Consider the following 14,637-nt stretch of genomic DNA (forward strand, 5'->3'; position numbering starts at 1 on the left):
GCTGACACACAGAAGCATACAAAGCTCTGAATTGCTCTGATTCTCCAGTTCTATTTGTCAGACAAAACATATAAATTGCCCTAATTTTTGCACAGGTAAATATAAAGTGATAATACATACATACATACCATCTGTAGGCTGTAATAGTCAGTGGAGAATGCAGTGAGCAGTGTTTTGGTGTTTGTTCCTCCCTCCAACAGGGGGCGCTGGCTGGAGAAGGGCGTCCCGGTGCAGCAGTGTCGTTATAAATACAGCCCGGAAGACATGTTTCAGCTCAGCAAACAAGTGTACATGTGTGTAAAAGTGGCGCTGTGTTGGTTGAAAATGTAAAGGTAAGATTCAGCACGCATGTCTTACAACGAACACTGCTTCGCTCTTGACAAGCTGACAAAAGAAGGAAATGCAAGCTGCTAAGTTGATCAGCTAGCGAGTTCACCTACTAGCCGTTGTGGCTAGCCGGGCTAATGCTGGCTCAACTTTGACTATATAATAAAATGTAAAACGAATTCTAACATAAAATCAAAATGAATCCATTTTATTGTTCAAACAGTTCTACATTTAAAGTGATTTAGTGTTGATTTTGACAAGTAGCCATGTAATGGTCGACGCTAGCAGAAGTTGTCTCAACAGCTAGCTAGCACTTCAGTGTAGATTTTGCGTTTTATGAATGAACTCGTTGCTTCTCCAGATCACATGACAGCTAGCAGCGAGACTTCTGCATTCTTTGAAATAGCTAACAATAATGCTTAATCTTTTGTCGTTGTGCAGAAGGAAAACATTTGCAAGCTAACATGGGCTAACATGACCAGTGTTACAAATTCTACGTTTTTTGCTAATTAGCAATTGTCTGCTTGTGTTGTCTTGTAATCGCACGCCTCAATAGAGCATACCTATTAGCTGTCGCTAATTAATCCACGTCTAAGCCCATATATAGAGACATTTATTCATATGCGCTAAAATTGTGTTTCTGTGGCATGAGAACCTGTGTGTGTTTGTTGTTCTGTGATGCAGAGATGTGCAGTGCCTGTCCAGAACGCAGAAAACACAGTCAGGTTTACATAAGAGCTCTCTGACTGCGGAACGGTGAGACATTATTCAAGCTTTATTCACAGAAAAGCAGGTTTGTCCACTGACGGCCATCACAGCTCTTGTTGTGTTCCAGGTTTAAAGTCTTCAGCCTGTTTTTAAGATCACTCCGAGTCAACATGTCTCATCGGGGGCCTTTAACCGCTCTCATAACAACAGTACTAGGAGCGACCTTGGGCGGGATGCTTATATGGCGAGTGTATCAAACCAAAAGGAAAAAGTTGCCTTCCATCCAGAAGGTGGCCGATCCTGTGGAAGCCCTGTGTCCCGTTGAAAATGAGCGCTCAGCAGTGGAGTGTCAATACATTCAGACGCCACAGCTCAGAGAGAAGGAGTTTAAGGTTGTGGAATGTCAGACTATGCCACAGCCCTCTCCTGTCCGGCTCCTGGCTTCTGATGAGCTGCTGGGAGTGAAACCAGTCATGGTGAGCTCTGAGGAGGAATGGCAGCAGCTGTGGCCACTGATGCAGAAGGAGCTGTCAGTCTTCCCAGTGCTGGGAATTGACTGTGAATGGGTAAAGACCAAAGGCGTAAGAAATACCTTTTGCATGTTCTTTTGCAAGGAAGAATCCACCCTCATAGTTCTGCTTTCAACGATCTTAGAAGATTGAAGCGTTGAGTTTGGCCTGTGACACAATCTGGCTTTTTATTTGTTGAATTATTCTGATAGTTTTTGTCATTTGAGTCATGATAAGACAAAAAAGGTCAACATCATAAAAAATAAACAAACAAATCAGTTTGATTTTTTTTGTTTGTTTATCTTGTGAGGATATCAAATGGGTGGAATTTTCCTTAAACCATCTTACTTTGTGCTTCCTCTTTATTCTTCTTTCTGTTTCGTCTGACCTGGTGTTTTCTTCGTCGCAGGTTTCTGTGAAAGGCCGAGCCTCTGCGGTCGCCCTGCTGCAGATGGCCTCGTACTCGGGTCGGTGTATCCTGGTGCGGCTGCTAGCATTTCACAACCAGCAGCAGCCGCTCCCACTGAGCTTAATGGAGGTTCTCAGAGACCCGCATATTTTGAAAGTTGGCGTTGGTTGCTATGAAGATGGCAAGCGTCTGACACGTGACTACGGTCTGTCGCTGACGTGTACAGTCGACCTGCGGTACCTGGCTTTAAGACAGAGGTACGTAGTGGCTGTTATTGTGTTAATTTTCATAGGAAATCCAACTTGGATAGTAATCGTTGTGGACTCTGACGCTCTTTTAGGCCATCTTCAGTGAATAATGGCCTCAGTCTGAAGTCCCTGGCAGCAGATCTGCTGAATGTATCTCTAGATAAATCTCTAGAGCTGCGTTGCAGTGACTGGGAAGCAGATCAGCTAACACTGGAGCAGGTGATGATTCACGTCATTACAACATCTTTAGAAAGTAACTGATGCAATATTTCCATTTCAAACACTGAAGCTCTTCCCTGTGTGCTCGCTCCAGATGACGTATGCTGCCAGAGACGCGCAGGTCTCCATTGCTCTCTTCCTTCATCTCCTTGGCCTCCAGTCTGAAGCCACTTCTTCCAGCGGGAGCTCCTACGCTGAGGTGGCTTCCTGCTGCCAAGATCTGGTGGATGTGCCTTTTCGAGGCCGAGGAGATGGAGATGACAGAGGTGCTGATGGAGAGAGGAGGCGGAGGGTGCGTAAGCAGGCAGTCTACGAAAGCCCAGAGTCTGGAGATCAGCAAGTCCCAGACCCTCGAAAGAATAATAAGAGGAAACCGCTGGGCGTGGGCTACTTTGCCAGGTGAGGGGCTCATTTGTGTAACCATATAAAAATAAAGCTGTTTTCACATCTTTACTGAACATTATCTGAGGCATATATTGAGCAGCAAGAAGAAAAGCTCTCTCTGCCTGTTACAGGAAGTCTCCTCTGTATGATAACTGCTTCCTCCATGCACCAGATGGCCAGCCTCTGTGTACCTGCGACAAAAAGAAAGCCAAGTGGTACCTGGATAAAGGAATAGGAGGTAACGTGTCATTGCTTTAATTTCTTTATTGATTCGTGAGGATAAGAAAATGACGACCTGTTTTGTTTGCGATGCAGTCCTCGAGAGTGAAGATCCGTTTGTTGTGAGGCTGCTCTTTGAGCCTTCAGGGCGTCCTGAATCTCCGCAGGACTACTATCTCACTGCCAAAGAGAATCTTTGTGTGGTCTGTGGAAAGGCAGATTCCTACATCAGGTGTGACAGGCTCTCACCTCATGATTGGTTTCAAGTCAACGTAGCGATACTAACACTTATATCATCGTATTGTTTCCTGCTCCCACAGGAAAAACATTGTGCCGCACGAGTACAGGCGACATTTCCCCACAGAGATGAAGGACCACAACTCTCACGACATCCTGCTGCTCTGCACCAGCTGCCACGCTGCCTCCAACGTGCACGACGGCTTCCTGAAGCAGCAGCTGGCTGAAGAGTTTGCTGCGCCTCAGGGCTGTGAGGAGGGAGTCCGCCTGTTGGAGGACTCGGACCGACGGCAGGTGCGTTCGGCGGCACGAGCTCTGCTCTCCGCAGTGGAAGGGCTCCCGGAGCAGCGGCGAGAGGAGCTGCAGACGCTGATCAAGAACTTCCTGAACATAAATGAGGAGGAGGAGCTGACGAACGAGATGCTGCAGCATGCGGCCAATTTGGAGACGAGGTAAGTTCTGAGCTAATAAAAACACTCTTAAAATGCCTAAAAGCAAAAATATTTGGAGGTTTAAAAAGCTGTTACAGCCAGTAGGTGCGTTCTGATCTTGCTAAATATCCAGTCGGTGTGTTACAAAGATCCTCCATCTGACTCCTCCTCTCTCCACCTGAAGGATATTAAATGAGGCGTACGTCCCTCACGGTCTGAAGGTGGTGCAGGCTCATGCTCAGCAAGGCCTGCGGGGCCTGATGGACCTGGAGCGCCGCTGGAGGCAGCATTTCCTCACCACCATGCGCCCTCGCCACCTCCCTCCTCTCTGGTCCGTCGACCACAATCACAGCAAGTTTCTGCGTAAATACGGCGAGGACCTGTCAGTCAAACTCAACTGACGGCAGCAGCTGCCCATCAGGAGACTTGATTATTTTTTTTCCCCCCTCATGTGCTGGTTGGGAGTTTTAACAGCCACTCTGGACAGTTACCTCTTTGGAGTGAGCGGATGAAAGTGCTAATCTACCAGCGGAGACTGAAACGTTAACCAGCGTGCGGCTGCTGCCCTGTGGAGGGACAGCGGACCACATTTTTCGCCCCTGTTATGTACCAGAGTGCTGCTGTCAAGAATGAACCATACCTGTGGAGAAGACATACATCACTACATTGTGTAATTGCATATGGACACTTTTTTTAATGATGAAAAATGTGTAATTGTTTATGAAAATGATCTAAACTAATATTTTGGAGGAAAAAGCTGCAGCCTGCTCTTAATTTCCCCTTTACATTGAATGATCATCCTCCCTTCCCCCCTGCAGGTGAGCAGCTCTGAGAATAATGACTTGTCTTGCAGAGAGGGTCATTTTAATGTGACCTTGCATTATGTGGTGCTCCGCCCAGCGTTTGTTTCACTCTATTGTCTGTTTTAGGTCAATAGATGGAATCCATGGAGACATCTCGAGATCAATTTACTTTTTTTAAAAAAAAAAAAAGATGAGTTTGTTGTCAAGGTGCCTTCGGGCCCGAACACATTCATCTCGGTGTGTATTTTCTGCAAGGGGGGGAGGCAGACAGAGTGCGAACAGTTGGCATCTTTTTCATTTGACTCCCCTCTCGTTTACCTTCCTCTGGTTCTCCTGATGGTTCGGGACGTCTTCATGGCTCATGTTTTAATGTGCCTCTTAATCCCCAAACCTGACGGGAGGCGTTTCAGTTTTTCACCATGACGTCATTTTTACAGAATCCAAACTGCACAGTGAGGAAAAAGCTGCCAACTCCTGACCTGATGACCCCCCCCCCTTTGCAATGCAGATCGTGTGGAAAAATGTATTTATATGACTTTAAATTATGACAGCAGCAGCTGCTTTGTCTTCATCAATGTTTCACTGTGTGTAAGCTCTGAAGCTGCTTTTCTAAATTGTGAATGACAAAAAATAAATAAAGTTGTGTTTGTACTCAAAAAAAAATAAGCAACGCATTTTTTTATTTCTTACAAAATCACAGTTTAATAAATAGTCTGTAAAAATGAGTACAAAAGTGGTTTTTAACATTTCATATATGAATCACTCATGACTTTCAGGTCAAAGGAGTCTTTAGTTGGATTTTTTTTTGTCAGGAATGACTTCATTTTTTTATTTTATTTTTTTACAATCTAGTTTTGCTGAATTAAGGCCTCTTGATTTTGGCATCAGAACAATCTGTCAGTCAAATGTTTTTGTATCTGAAGTTGAATTAGTGTTAATGAGCTCCCCTGGTTTCACAGTTCAGTCAGGAAAATTAAATAAAGCACATTTACGAATAAATTAATGTAAAAAAAAAAAAAAAAAATGGCTCAACATGCAGAATCCCTTTATCCAAAGACACACATATTTCTAATGGTCAGTGTTTGACACTGCAACAATAACAATGGCACATGAGGCTGCTTCATCATCTTAAGGAGATTCCATCAAAGTTAACTTGAGAAATTACTTTTAAGTGTCCTTGATTTATCAGCAAGGAAGAAATATCGTCAAAACTTTGGGAAATACTTAAAGTGAATTTTGGTGGAATTCCCCTTTTTAAGAAGTTGAGCGGTGACAGAGAGTGTGATCGACACTCTGACATCTTTACTGCATCACAGCGAAACCTCTTGAGGGTGGAAACACACCTGAAAATCCTCTCACCTCTTCGTTTGGTTTTGTGGATCCGAAATAAAAAAAAAAGTTTTTTTAAAATTAGCCTAGCTTAGCATACAGACTAAAACACCAGCATTACCTTTGACTAGAGCCAGCCTGAAATCCAGCCCCTCTCCTGTGGACTGGATGGGACGTTATTTGCATTATTAAAAATAAAATAAATTAATTTACAAAAATAAATACATAAAAATATACAATGATTTCTCTAATTTAATTAGAAAAAATAAAATAAAAGACAAATAAAATTGTAACCCCCAAAAAGGGGCGGGGCTTTCCTTCACAGCAAGTCCTTATGCTAAGCTAAGTGAGCTTCTCGTCTTAACTCCTTGAATCATTTTCCTGTGTGTCTCCACCCGTACTACTGCAGAGAGTTTCAGCACTAAATTACTGCATATTAAGACTCCTTTTGTTCATCTCGACAAAAGACCATTTTTACACATGAAAAAAGGAAACGACAACGCAATTCAAGACGGAGTGCCTGTTTGATTTAGCCCCAAATCTCTGAATTAGTTTCATATTTTCTTGCACATTTCTGAACACCACATTAATGTTCTTCTTTGCAGTTTCCATTTCCTTAAAGGTACACTGATAAGGCATTTTTTTTTTCAAATTTTCCAATTCCCCTAAAGTGAATTTTTAAATTTATATTACAAAATTAGGATGTTTTTGTAGCTTTTTTTTTTTTAACTTACACTTCAACCTTCAAGGTAAGATTCACCTACGAGGAAGATTTTGACCCTCTCAGATATTCACATTTTCATACAGACCAATAAGAAGATTGTCACATTAACATAACAACATGTTGCAAAAAAACAAAACAAACATATATTGCTCCACAATAGCTGCATGAAAATAAACCTCCAGCTTTGTATGTCGGGCTACAAAACAATAACTTTAAATGAAAAGAATTCTACACGTGAAGCGGATGATTCCTCTAGTTTTTGGTCAAAGGCTGTTTGACGATGCAGAGAGGCTCTGTGCACTTTTTGTATGTGTGTTTTTTTCTCATAAACTGCACATTTTTCATGGTCATTGACGCCGTTAAGTCACCTTCAAGCCCTTGAAACATGTTAGAAACACAAATTTCTAAACTACACGGGCTCCGATGACAAAATAAGCATCTCTCACTCCTTGAAAAAACAAAGAAGATCTCCCTCCTCTTCCTCACTGCGACCACAACCGCTCCCAACAACCCTAACTTATTATTGCTTGCATGTTAATACATACAGTGTGGGGGAACTCCTTCTCGACACATATTTCACAGTTGTGAACTCCAGCACGAATGACAGCAAGGGTCCGAAGGTAAAACTTTAAAATAACAAAACAGCCTTTTTGTGTTCTTGTGGGTTCTTTCTGCTCTAACGAGGACAGACTCCAGTTTGTGGGAAGAGACACGACATGGACGTTTGCTGGTGTATTCAGGATGTAGCAAGTCACAAATTCTTTGGAGTTTCATTCGTTTAAGCCGAGATGATGGAGCCTGCGGGCTTTTTGTGAACGTTCCCATCGCAGGATGCAATGTTTTCACACACACACGCACACACACACACACATTCACTGCCTTTCTCAAAGCAAAACAAGGAACAATTGGCACAGATTATCAAAATAAATACCCTGGAAGCTTGGCACTATGCAAAAGAAACTTCACATTTTGGAAAGAAATCTTATAAAAAACTATTGAATAATCTCAGTCTACTCCACGTTTTCATTATCCTCACTATTACTTATATACTATATGCTGATGAAGGTTACACCAGTGTCGTAAACCTCTGAATGACTTAACTACCACTGAAACAATATAGCTCCTATTCAAATAGATTTTTTTTTCCACAAACGTACATCAAAATGAAGTATCTAACATCTATCGGACTATAGATAGTGCTGTTGTCTGGTATGCATCTCTTCGTAGTGCCTCTTAATTTTTTCCTTTCCTTCTTTGCGTTCAAACAGTCACTTCAGAGTCGAATCTGAAACCCTTCTGAGGACGGATGAGAAGTCTAGTTCAACCTCAGACAGATGTTTGGCGTCTGTCGGGGCGGATTACCTCACAGGTGTCCCTCCAGGATGCTGGTGACAGCCTGGTCCAGTGAGGGGCCTGACGTGGCCCTGGTCGGGGCTGCAGAGGGGCCCTGCAGGCGCTGGAGCTCCAGTATGCTGTCAATGGCACTCTGCAGGTGTTCACTGAGCATGTTGTCCTCTTGGAGGGGTGGAGGCGGCGGGCTGAACCGCTGCTCCTGCTGAGGAGACGCATCCAGCCGGTAACATTTCAGTTTTGGGGCACTGACATCTCTGGGAGGCAACTCAAAGCAAACATCCTGCGGCTCTGGCATAGAAAGAGGGTTTAGGGCTTTTGTTTTGGAACTGGGTGCTGTCTGTGGGACTTCCTCCGCAGTGTTAGCAGGCAGAGCTCCGTTTGACATCTCCTCATCATGCTGAGGACGCTGGGGTGCTCCGTTGGGTGCCTGAGAGTGGCGTTCGTTCACAGCTGCCCCGCCGTTGGTCAGCTGCCCCGTGTGGTCCCTTTTGAGTCCCGGGTCGCAGGCCGAGTTGTGAATCACCTTACGAGAGCCGGACTCCTGCTTGATGGTGAGTCTGAGAGCCCCGCGGGAGCTGGAGCGGTACGTCTTCAGACCCGGAGGCCGGTCAGACAGTCGGGTCCAGGCTGGCGGAGAGGAGGGGCTGCCAGATGGTGGCAGGTGCGTGGGGCCAGAGGATTGGGCGCCATGAGGGGAAGACGATGACACAGTCAAGGCCGTCATGAATGACTCTGGAGGGAAGAGAAGTGGAGCTGATGGAACAAATCAGGTTGCTGTGCTGGGAGCTTCTGGGAGGACTGAATGCAAGTATTCCCATAATCCTTCACTCTGGATAGACACAGAAAGGCCCTTCCTACATGTGAAGCACTACCTGAGACCTATAAATACTGTTTGATGTGTTTAATAGGTGAACTTCTCCTTTAATTGTGCTTGTATGTCAAACACTGAAATCATGTGTTTTACCACTTTTCCACTTTGGCAATCAAGGAGGTGATTTCATTTTACAATCTATTTAAATTAATTTTTAATGCAGAAAATAATGTTGTGACGAGTGAAATTAATTATTCAGTGCAGGGTTTTTGTTTTAATAATAAGCCATTCTGCTGTAATTTTTGCATTATTATTCCAGGTTTGACATTTAACAGTTTCCAGGAGCCTCCTTCCTCTTTTCTAACTTTTTAATTAACATAACAACCCTGCTTTAATTTGCTCTTAACCTCTTACATGTCATTTTTCGTCGCCGTGCGGAGTCTTTCTCAGCACGACCCTGCTCCACGGCTTAATTACACGTTCACACCTGGGATCTGCTCTGGAGCTGGTATGGAGGTTAAGTGCTCTGCTAATTTAGTTTGTTTAAAAAAAAAAAAAAAAGTGGCGCTAATTTATTTTGCTCTGCAGGGATTTGAAGCTGCATCTTTCTTTCAGAGCGGTCTGTGGCAGTAGTAACAGTAATAACAGGCAGTGATGGCTGCTGGAGCACCAACCTGGGTCTCTCCGGGCTCGCCGTCTGTCCTCCGCTAAAGCGTACCGCTCGGCCTGGAGGAAGAGACGCTCCAGCATCACCATCTCTGCAGACGGACTCTCCTGCTGCAGAAACCAGATCAGATCCCGTCAAACACAGACAGTTGCTCACAGAGAGAAGAGATTCCACATCCAGACAGAGAACAGTGTGCCTCACCTGGGCCTCTCTAACCAGTAGCTGCCTGTATTTGTTGACCATGTCCTTGGTGCGTTTCAGCAGGAAACCGGACACAGTGTCAAACTCCTGGTCCACTGCGGAGAGGGAACATCACAGGTTAACTGAAGGAGTATTACAGAGTAGTCAATGATCCTCCATGACACAGGTCCACAGTGGGGGAGACAGAAGACGTTTGCTCTTCCAAGCAGCTTCATCACTTCTGATTCAAGGAACTCCAACAAGTCCAGTTGCTGCCTCAAGCTCTTGGATGAAAAATGACTTTATACGAGCTCACTTACCTAAATTGAAGTCATCCTGAGTGGGCAGGTGACCGGCGCAGGCGTGGTACGGCAGCAGGCGTCTCACGGCATCCTTCAGCGTGGAGAAAGCCGGGCCGGTGAACGGTGTCTGGACAGCTCTGTGGTCCAAACCGAGCTGCTGCTGGAATCTATGAACAGATTTGATTATCAATACATTGTGTATATAAAAAGGAAAAGAGCGATCAGACTTTGTATCCTCTTAACACAGCACAGGATGGCGGTCTGGTTGTAATAATAGGAATATTAAGCAGTAACAGTAAAAAGGAGTCCTTCAGGACTCAGATTAAAAAACATTAGTGGTGGATTAGCTTTAATCCATGTCTGCAAAATCGCCCAACTGTTGATAAAATAATTAATAAACTGAGGTATGAAAGCTCCTCTGTAGTATATGATACAAATACAAAGCTCCATCACACTAAAGAGGAATAATCTTCATCACTTTGAGATACAGATTACTGAAAATAACATGCAGATCTGAGTCCAGATTAGATGCCACATGCTTCTAAAAAAAATCTGACCGTATATTAATATTTCTGTTCGTCTTGAAGATCAAACAACCTTTTTTTTTAATGTTGAAAGAAAGCATCCTCTTTAAAATGCCCTCGGTTATCTTGTGCCGTACAGAACAGGCTGCTAGTCGCCGCTCTGCCTCTTACCTGTGCCTGCGCATTGCTGGTGTGAGCCTCTCGTCTCTCTGCGGCTCCACAGCACCTGCCAGCTGGCAGAAAAACACATTTTCGTTGAGTTCAAAGCACGGAGACAGGGGTGCATTCTGAAGGTATTAATTGAACATTTGCTGCATTTAACAAATTATTATTACACGTTCTGTCAGGACTGGGGCCGGTTCAGTTCAGTAGAGAGAAGAAAGTCACAGAATAACTGCTCCATAATTATATAATGGAGAGCAGTTATTATTGTGCTGTTTTTTGTCTCACCTTGGTGGTTTGCTGGCTGGTCTGGATGGGGGTGCACTCCATTGGAGCCGGTGGCACGTGAACTTGGACCCCCTGAGCTGCAGGAGAGGGTGGATGGACATCAAGAGTAAACGCTTTACTCTCCATGGCCAAGGCAGCTGTTGGCTCTGAAAGAAAAAAGAAGCAGTTAGAGTAAAACACACAAGAAGCTCAGTGCCAGTCGTCCTCCTACTAAACTCACTGTTTTGTGTGTGCTGTTGGACAGCAGAGTCGTCTCCTCCTTTGGAGAGAGTAGCAGAGGCAGCAGTGGGAGCAGGCTGCTGCTGAGGCACCGAGACACGCAGAGGGGAAGGACGGCTGTGAGCCAAGGGCTGTGGCTGGGAAACCGACAGCTGGACCTGCACCTGGGAAACCGAAGGTTGGACCTTGGTTTGAGAAACTGAGGCCTGGACTTGTGGTGGAGGCTGGGGGACAGATGACTGAATCTGCACCTGGTTCTGGACAAATAATGCCTGTGAGGCCTGCAGCTGATGGGAGACTTGGTACTGGGCTTGGGGCTGTGGTGCTGCAGTCTGTGGGACTGAACTCTCAGGCAGAGTGATCTGAGACCCAGCTTGAAGGGAGAAAGCTGCCGAAGCTGGTCTCCCAGAGTCCTGAATCTGAGGTGGGGAGCACATCACCTGTGTGTTGTCGGGATCCGAGTGAAGTGGTGAAACTTCAACACATTGGTCTGACATCATGGAGTGGCTGTCCTGACCGGAGACAGCGTGGGTCTGAGGCTGGGACTCTCTGTTGGCAGCAACCGGGGAGGCGAGCGACTCCATCGGCACTACCGGCAGTGATCCCACCAACAGTTCAGAAGTGATTGGAGAACTAAGTGCTTGCTGTGGTGGAAACAAAAATAAAAGATTAATTTTTAGCTCCACAACTATATTATTCAGTTCGTCTTACTCTGACCTGTTGCAGATGTTGCATAAAAGCCTGGTTCTGACTCATCGAGTGGGTCACCTCCTCCACTACTTGGGTCATTTCGACCTGGGGCATCAAGAGTTTGGGCATCTCCACAGCTGGATCAGGGGCCAGAGGTGGTTCAGGAGGGGGCTGAAGGACTGTTACTACAGGAGGAGATGAGGACTGCAGCCCTGCAGAGGTGGGCTGCACGGAGACATGTTGGAGGACGTGACCGTACGGCTGCAGGAGGAGACGTCAGAGTTACCTCTAGTTTCAAGGCATCGTCAACTAAGGTGTTTAAACACAGCAGCATGCTTGCTTTGAACTTAAAGGATTTGTGCTATTTTGATACAGCCACCTGTACCTTCAGAGATCTGGACCCTGCAGAGAGAACTCACCTGCTGTAGTTGGTGGAATGTCTCCTCTGAGCTGGTCCGGTCCTCTTGAACAGCTCTCTCTGGCAGCAGCACCACCGACGCCTGCTGCAGGCTCAGCTGCCCTTCTGTCACTGCTGTCTGGGGAGCCGGCGCCTGTGCAGCAAACGGAAGCCCCTGAACCACAGAGGGCCCGTTAACGATGGAGATGGAGGTGAGATCTGGAGGAAGCACCCCTGAACTATTAATCAAGGTGATGTGGTTTCCAAGAGCAGGACTGTGGACCAGTGTGGCACGCTGAGTCTGGCCTCCTGGAGTGTAGGCTCCAGCCAGCTGTGCAGGCATCTGGAAGACAGTGGCGGAGGCTGACTGTAGCTGCAAAGGTCCTGAAAGCACAGTGGCCTGGCGGAGAGCTAGCTGCCCTGTTGGGGTGGTGAAGACAGGGCTGAAGTTGAGCTGTCTTTGGGGCACAGTTAGGATCTGAGAACCATCTACAAGCTGCCCGGAGGAGGAGGTCACGCTGTGAACCGATGGGCCCTGGTGACTGGGGGTCAGCAGCGGTCGACCAGCGACAGGCTGGGAGATTGTGACAGGGGACTGGCCTGGAAGAAGAAACTGATTCTGGCCTTGGAAGAGTCCCTGAGGCTGGAGCACAAAGGAACCTCCCTGGTTGACCAGCTGAAGGCTGACTGGTTTGGGGAGCTGCTGGGTGGTCTGCTGTGGTGGAGCTACAGTCTTTTGGCCCGGAGCTTGGGACAGTAAAATATTTGGCGAGCCAGCCCCAGGAACAAATGTAAGACCAGGAGTGGGTTTCTGCCCAGACGGCTTGGGGCTAATTTGAACCAGTCTGGGCTGAATGCTGATGGGCAGCTTGGGTTGGATTGGAAGAGGGGCGCGCTGCAGGACGATGCCAGGTGCTGGTGCTGCCGTCGCTCTCAGAGTTGGAGTGATAAGGGGACGACTGGTGACATTGGGCACAGCCTTGTGGATGATCATACTGGAGCCCTGGGCAGGACTCAGAGAGAAGGACGTCTCTGGAGAAGGAGCAGGAAAGACGTTTCCAGGCAATAGACCCATCAACTGAGGTGGGGCAGCAGGTTTTAGCGAAGGGCAGCCTGGCCCGACAGCCAGGAGGGAGGGCTGTGGAGGCTCCACCGCGGCCTGGGTGTCTCTGGGCAATGCTGGCATGACGGGTAAGGTCACAGACTTGGTTATGAACGGTACAGTGGATGGAGACAGGAGAGGGGCAGGTGAGTACATGGACAGGCTGTCCCCTGCTTGTGCCAGACCTGCTTCCAGAGCCATGGTCTGCTCAGTGATCTCAGCCTCCTGCAGGCTCTGTTGGAGGATATCACAAGCCACCTCCGCCTCCGCCGCTTCCTCCGCTTCTCCCCTCTTCGTCTCACATTCAGCCTCCACAGGTGGCCCACACTGCACCGTCTGTGGGTCCTCCCCTCCCTCTGGAGATGACAGGAGGGCGTCTTCCAAGAAGGACAGATCCACACACCCAGGTGGAGGCGTGTCTGGGGAATCCCTGCCATCTCCCAGCAGAGAGACGGGACTCTGGAGGAAGAAACAGCGGGAGATAGAAATAGAGGTACAGACAGCAGAGAGAGGAGGCCGAGTGAAAACAGGGGAGAATTGTGTGATTAGCAGGAGTTAACAGGAAACCTTTTCAGGCACAGAAGGGGAGAAAAACATAATTCTCCTGGGGGGGTGGGAAACGTTGTTGTGACGCTGCTGGCTGTGGATCCAGACACTCACCGGGGCATCTGTGAAGAGGGAGGGCTCCCCAGAGGCTGAGTTAATGAGCAGGTCTTCAGTCTGCAGCTGGTGGGATGAAATCAGACAATTTTAGGTGGTGGTGAAAAATGCATTCAGTATTACATTACAGGCCTCCACCACATGCCTCTCTGTGCCAAGAAATCTATCATTTGCACTATTGATTTTTTTTTTATTTGAGCCTCTCTCTATTTAAAGTGTCCCTTGTTACCTCATTGGTCCCATGAAGAAAGTCGTTCAGGGCTTGGGGATCACTGCAAAGATGAGGAGCCAAAATCAGATGATTCTGAATAGCTACACAGTTTGTTCCTGTTGATTTAAGATCAAACACTCACCACAAAACATCAAGTAGACAAGTCCCATCTTCATCCTCCATGTCAACTGAGAGGAAGAGGAGGAAACAGACATCAGTTAACTCGGGTGTGAGCGCAGCATCGCCGTCAGACCTGCTGTCTCTGCTGAGGAGCAGCAGCAGCTCATTCACGAGATGATTCACTCATTTGTTCTCTTACAAGCAGGTCTGCTGTCTGGGTTCCAGGATGAGTTAGATGCAGATTACTCCCTGTGATAGATGCAGCACGCCTCATCTCATTCTCACTGTGGTCTGTGGATGACTCTATTGATACAAGTTGATTCCTACTGCTGATAATTTGCCTTACAAAGACAAAGTCTCTTTACGACCTTTCTGCCTCAGAAACTCAAGCATGTCTGTCACAA

General features: G+C 46.7%; 2 protein-coding genes across 3 annotated transcripts; one reads left to right on the plus strand and one right to left on the minus strand.

Annotated features, from left to right (window-relative positions):
* Nucleotides 1-232: 232 nt before the first annotated feature.
* exd2 (exonuclease 3'-5' domain containing 2) lies at nucleotides 233-4,670 on the plus strand. 2 transcript variants are annotated; one of them, XM_028396488.1, is made up of 10 exons: nucleotides 233-332; nucleotides 1,012-1,083; nucleotides 1,163-1,616; nucleotides 1,954-2,210; nucleotides 2,294-2,420; nucleotides 2,515-2,819; nucleotides 2,936-3,042; nucleotides 3,120-3,255; nucleotides 3,344-3,712; nucleotides 3,876-4,670. In XM_028396488.1, the coding sequence occupies exons 3-10, from the start codon at nucleotides 1,206-1,208 to the stop codon at nucleotides 4,090-4,092; spliced, it is 1,929 nt and encodes a 642-aa protein (XP_028252289.1). In that variant the 5' UTR covers nucleotides 233-332; nucleotides 1,012-1,083; nucleotides 1,163-1,205; the 3' UTR covers nucleotides 4,093-4,670. The 2 variants fall into 2 exon arrangements, with proteins under 2 accessions (XP_028252289.1, XP_028252290.1); XM_028396489.1 differs by having other exon boundaries at nucleotides 1,163-1,601.
* A 3,240-nt stretch (nucleotides 4,671-7,910) lies between these two features.
* On the minus strand, nucleotides 7,911-14,296 carry LOC114427956 (BRD4-interacting chromatin-remodeling complex-associated protein). Its single transcript, XM_028396203.1, has 13 exons — nucleotides 14,256-14,296; nucleotides 14,132-14,174; nucleotides 13,903-13,968; nucleotides 12,163-13,701; nucleotides 11,771-12,004; nucleotides 11,266-11,697; nucleotides 11,055-11,211; nucleotides 10,835-10,980; nucleotides 10,556-10,617; nucleotides 9,879-10,027; nucleotides 9,580-9,674; nucleotides 9,386-9,488; nucleotides 7,911-8,632 (listed from the first exon to the last, which is right to left on the minus strand). Exons 1-13 carry the CDS (start codon nucleotides 14,294-14,296, stop codon nucleotides 7,911-7,913), a joined length of 3,789 nt encoding a protein of 1,262 aa, XP_028252004.1.
* Between the last annotated feature and the right edge of the window lie 341 nt (nucleotides 14,297-14,637).

Source organism: Parambassis ranga, chromosome 22, assembly GCF_900634625.1.
Source record: "Parambassis ranga chromosome 22, fParRan2.1, whole genome shotgun sequence".
Taxonomy (NCBI): domain Eukaryota; kingdom Metazoa; phylum Chordata; class Actinopteri; family Ambassidae; genus Parambassis; species Parambassis ranga.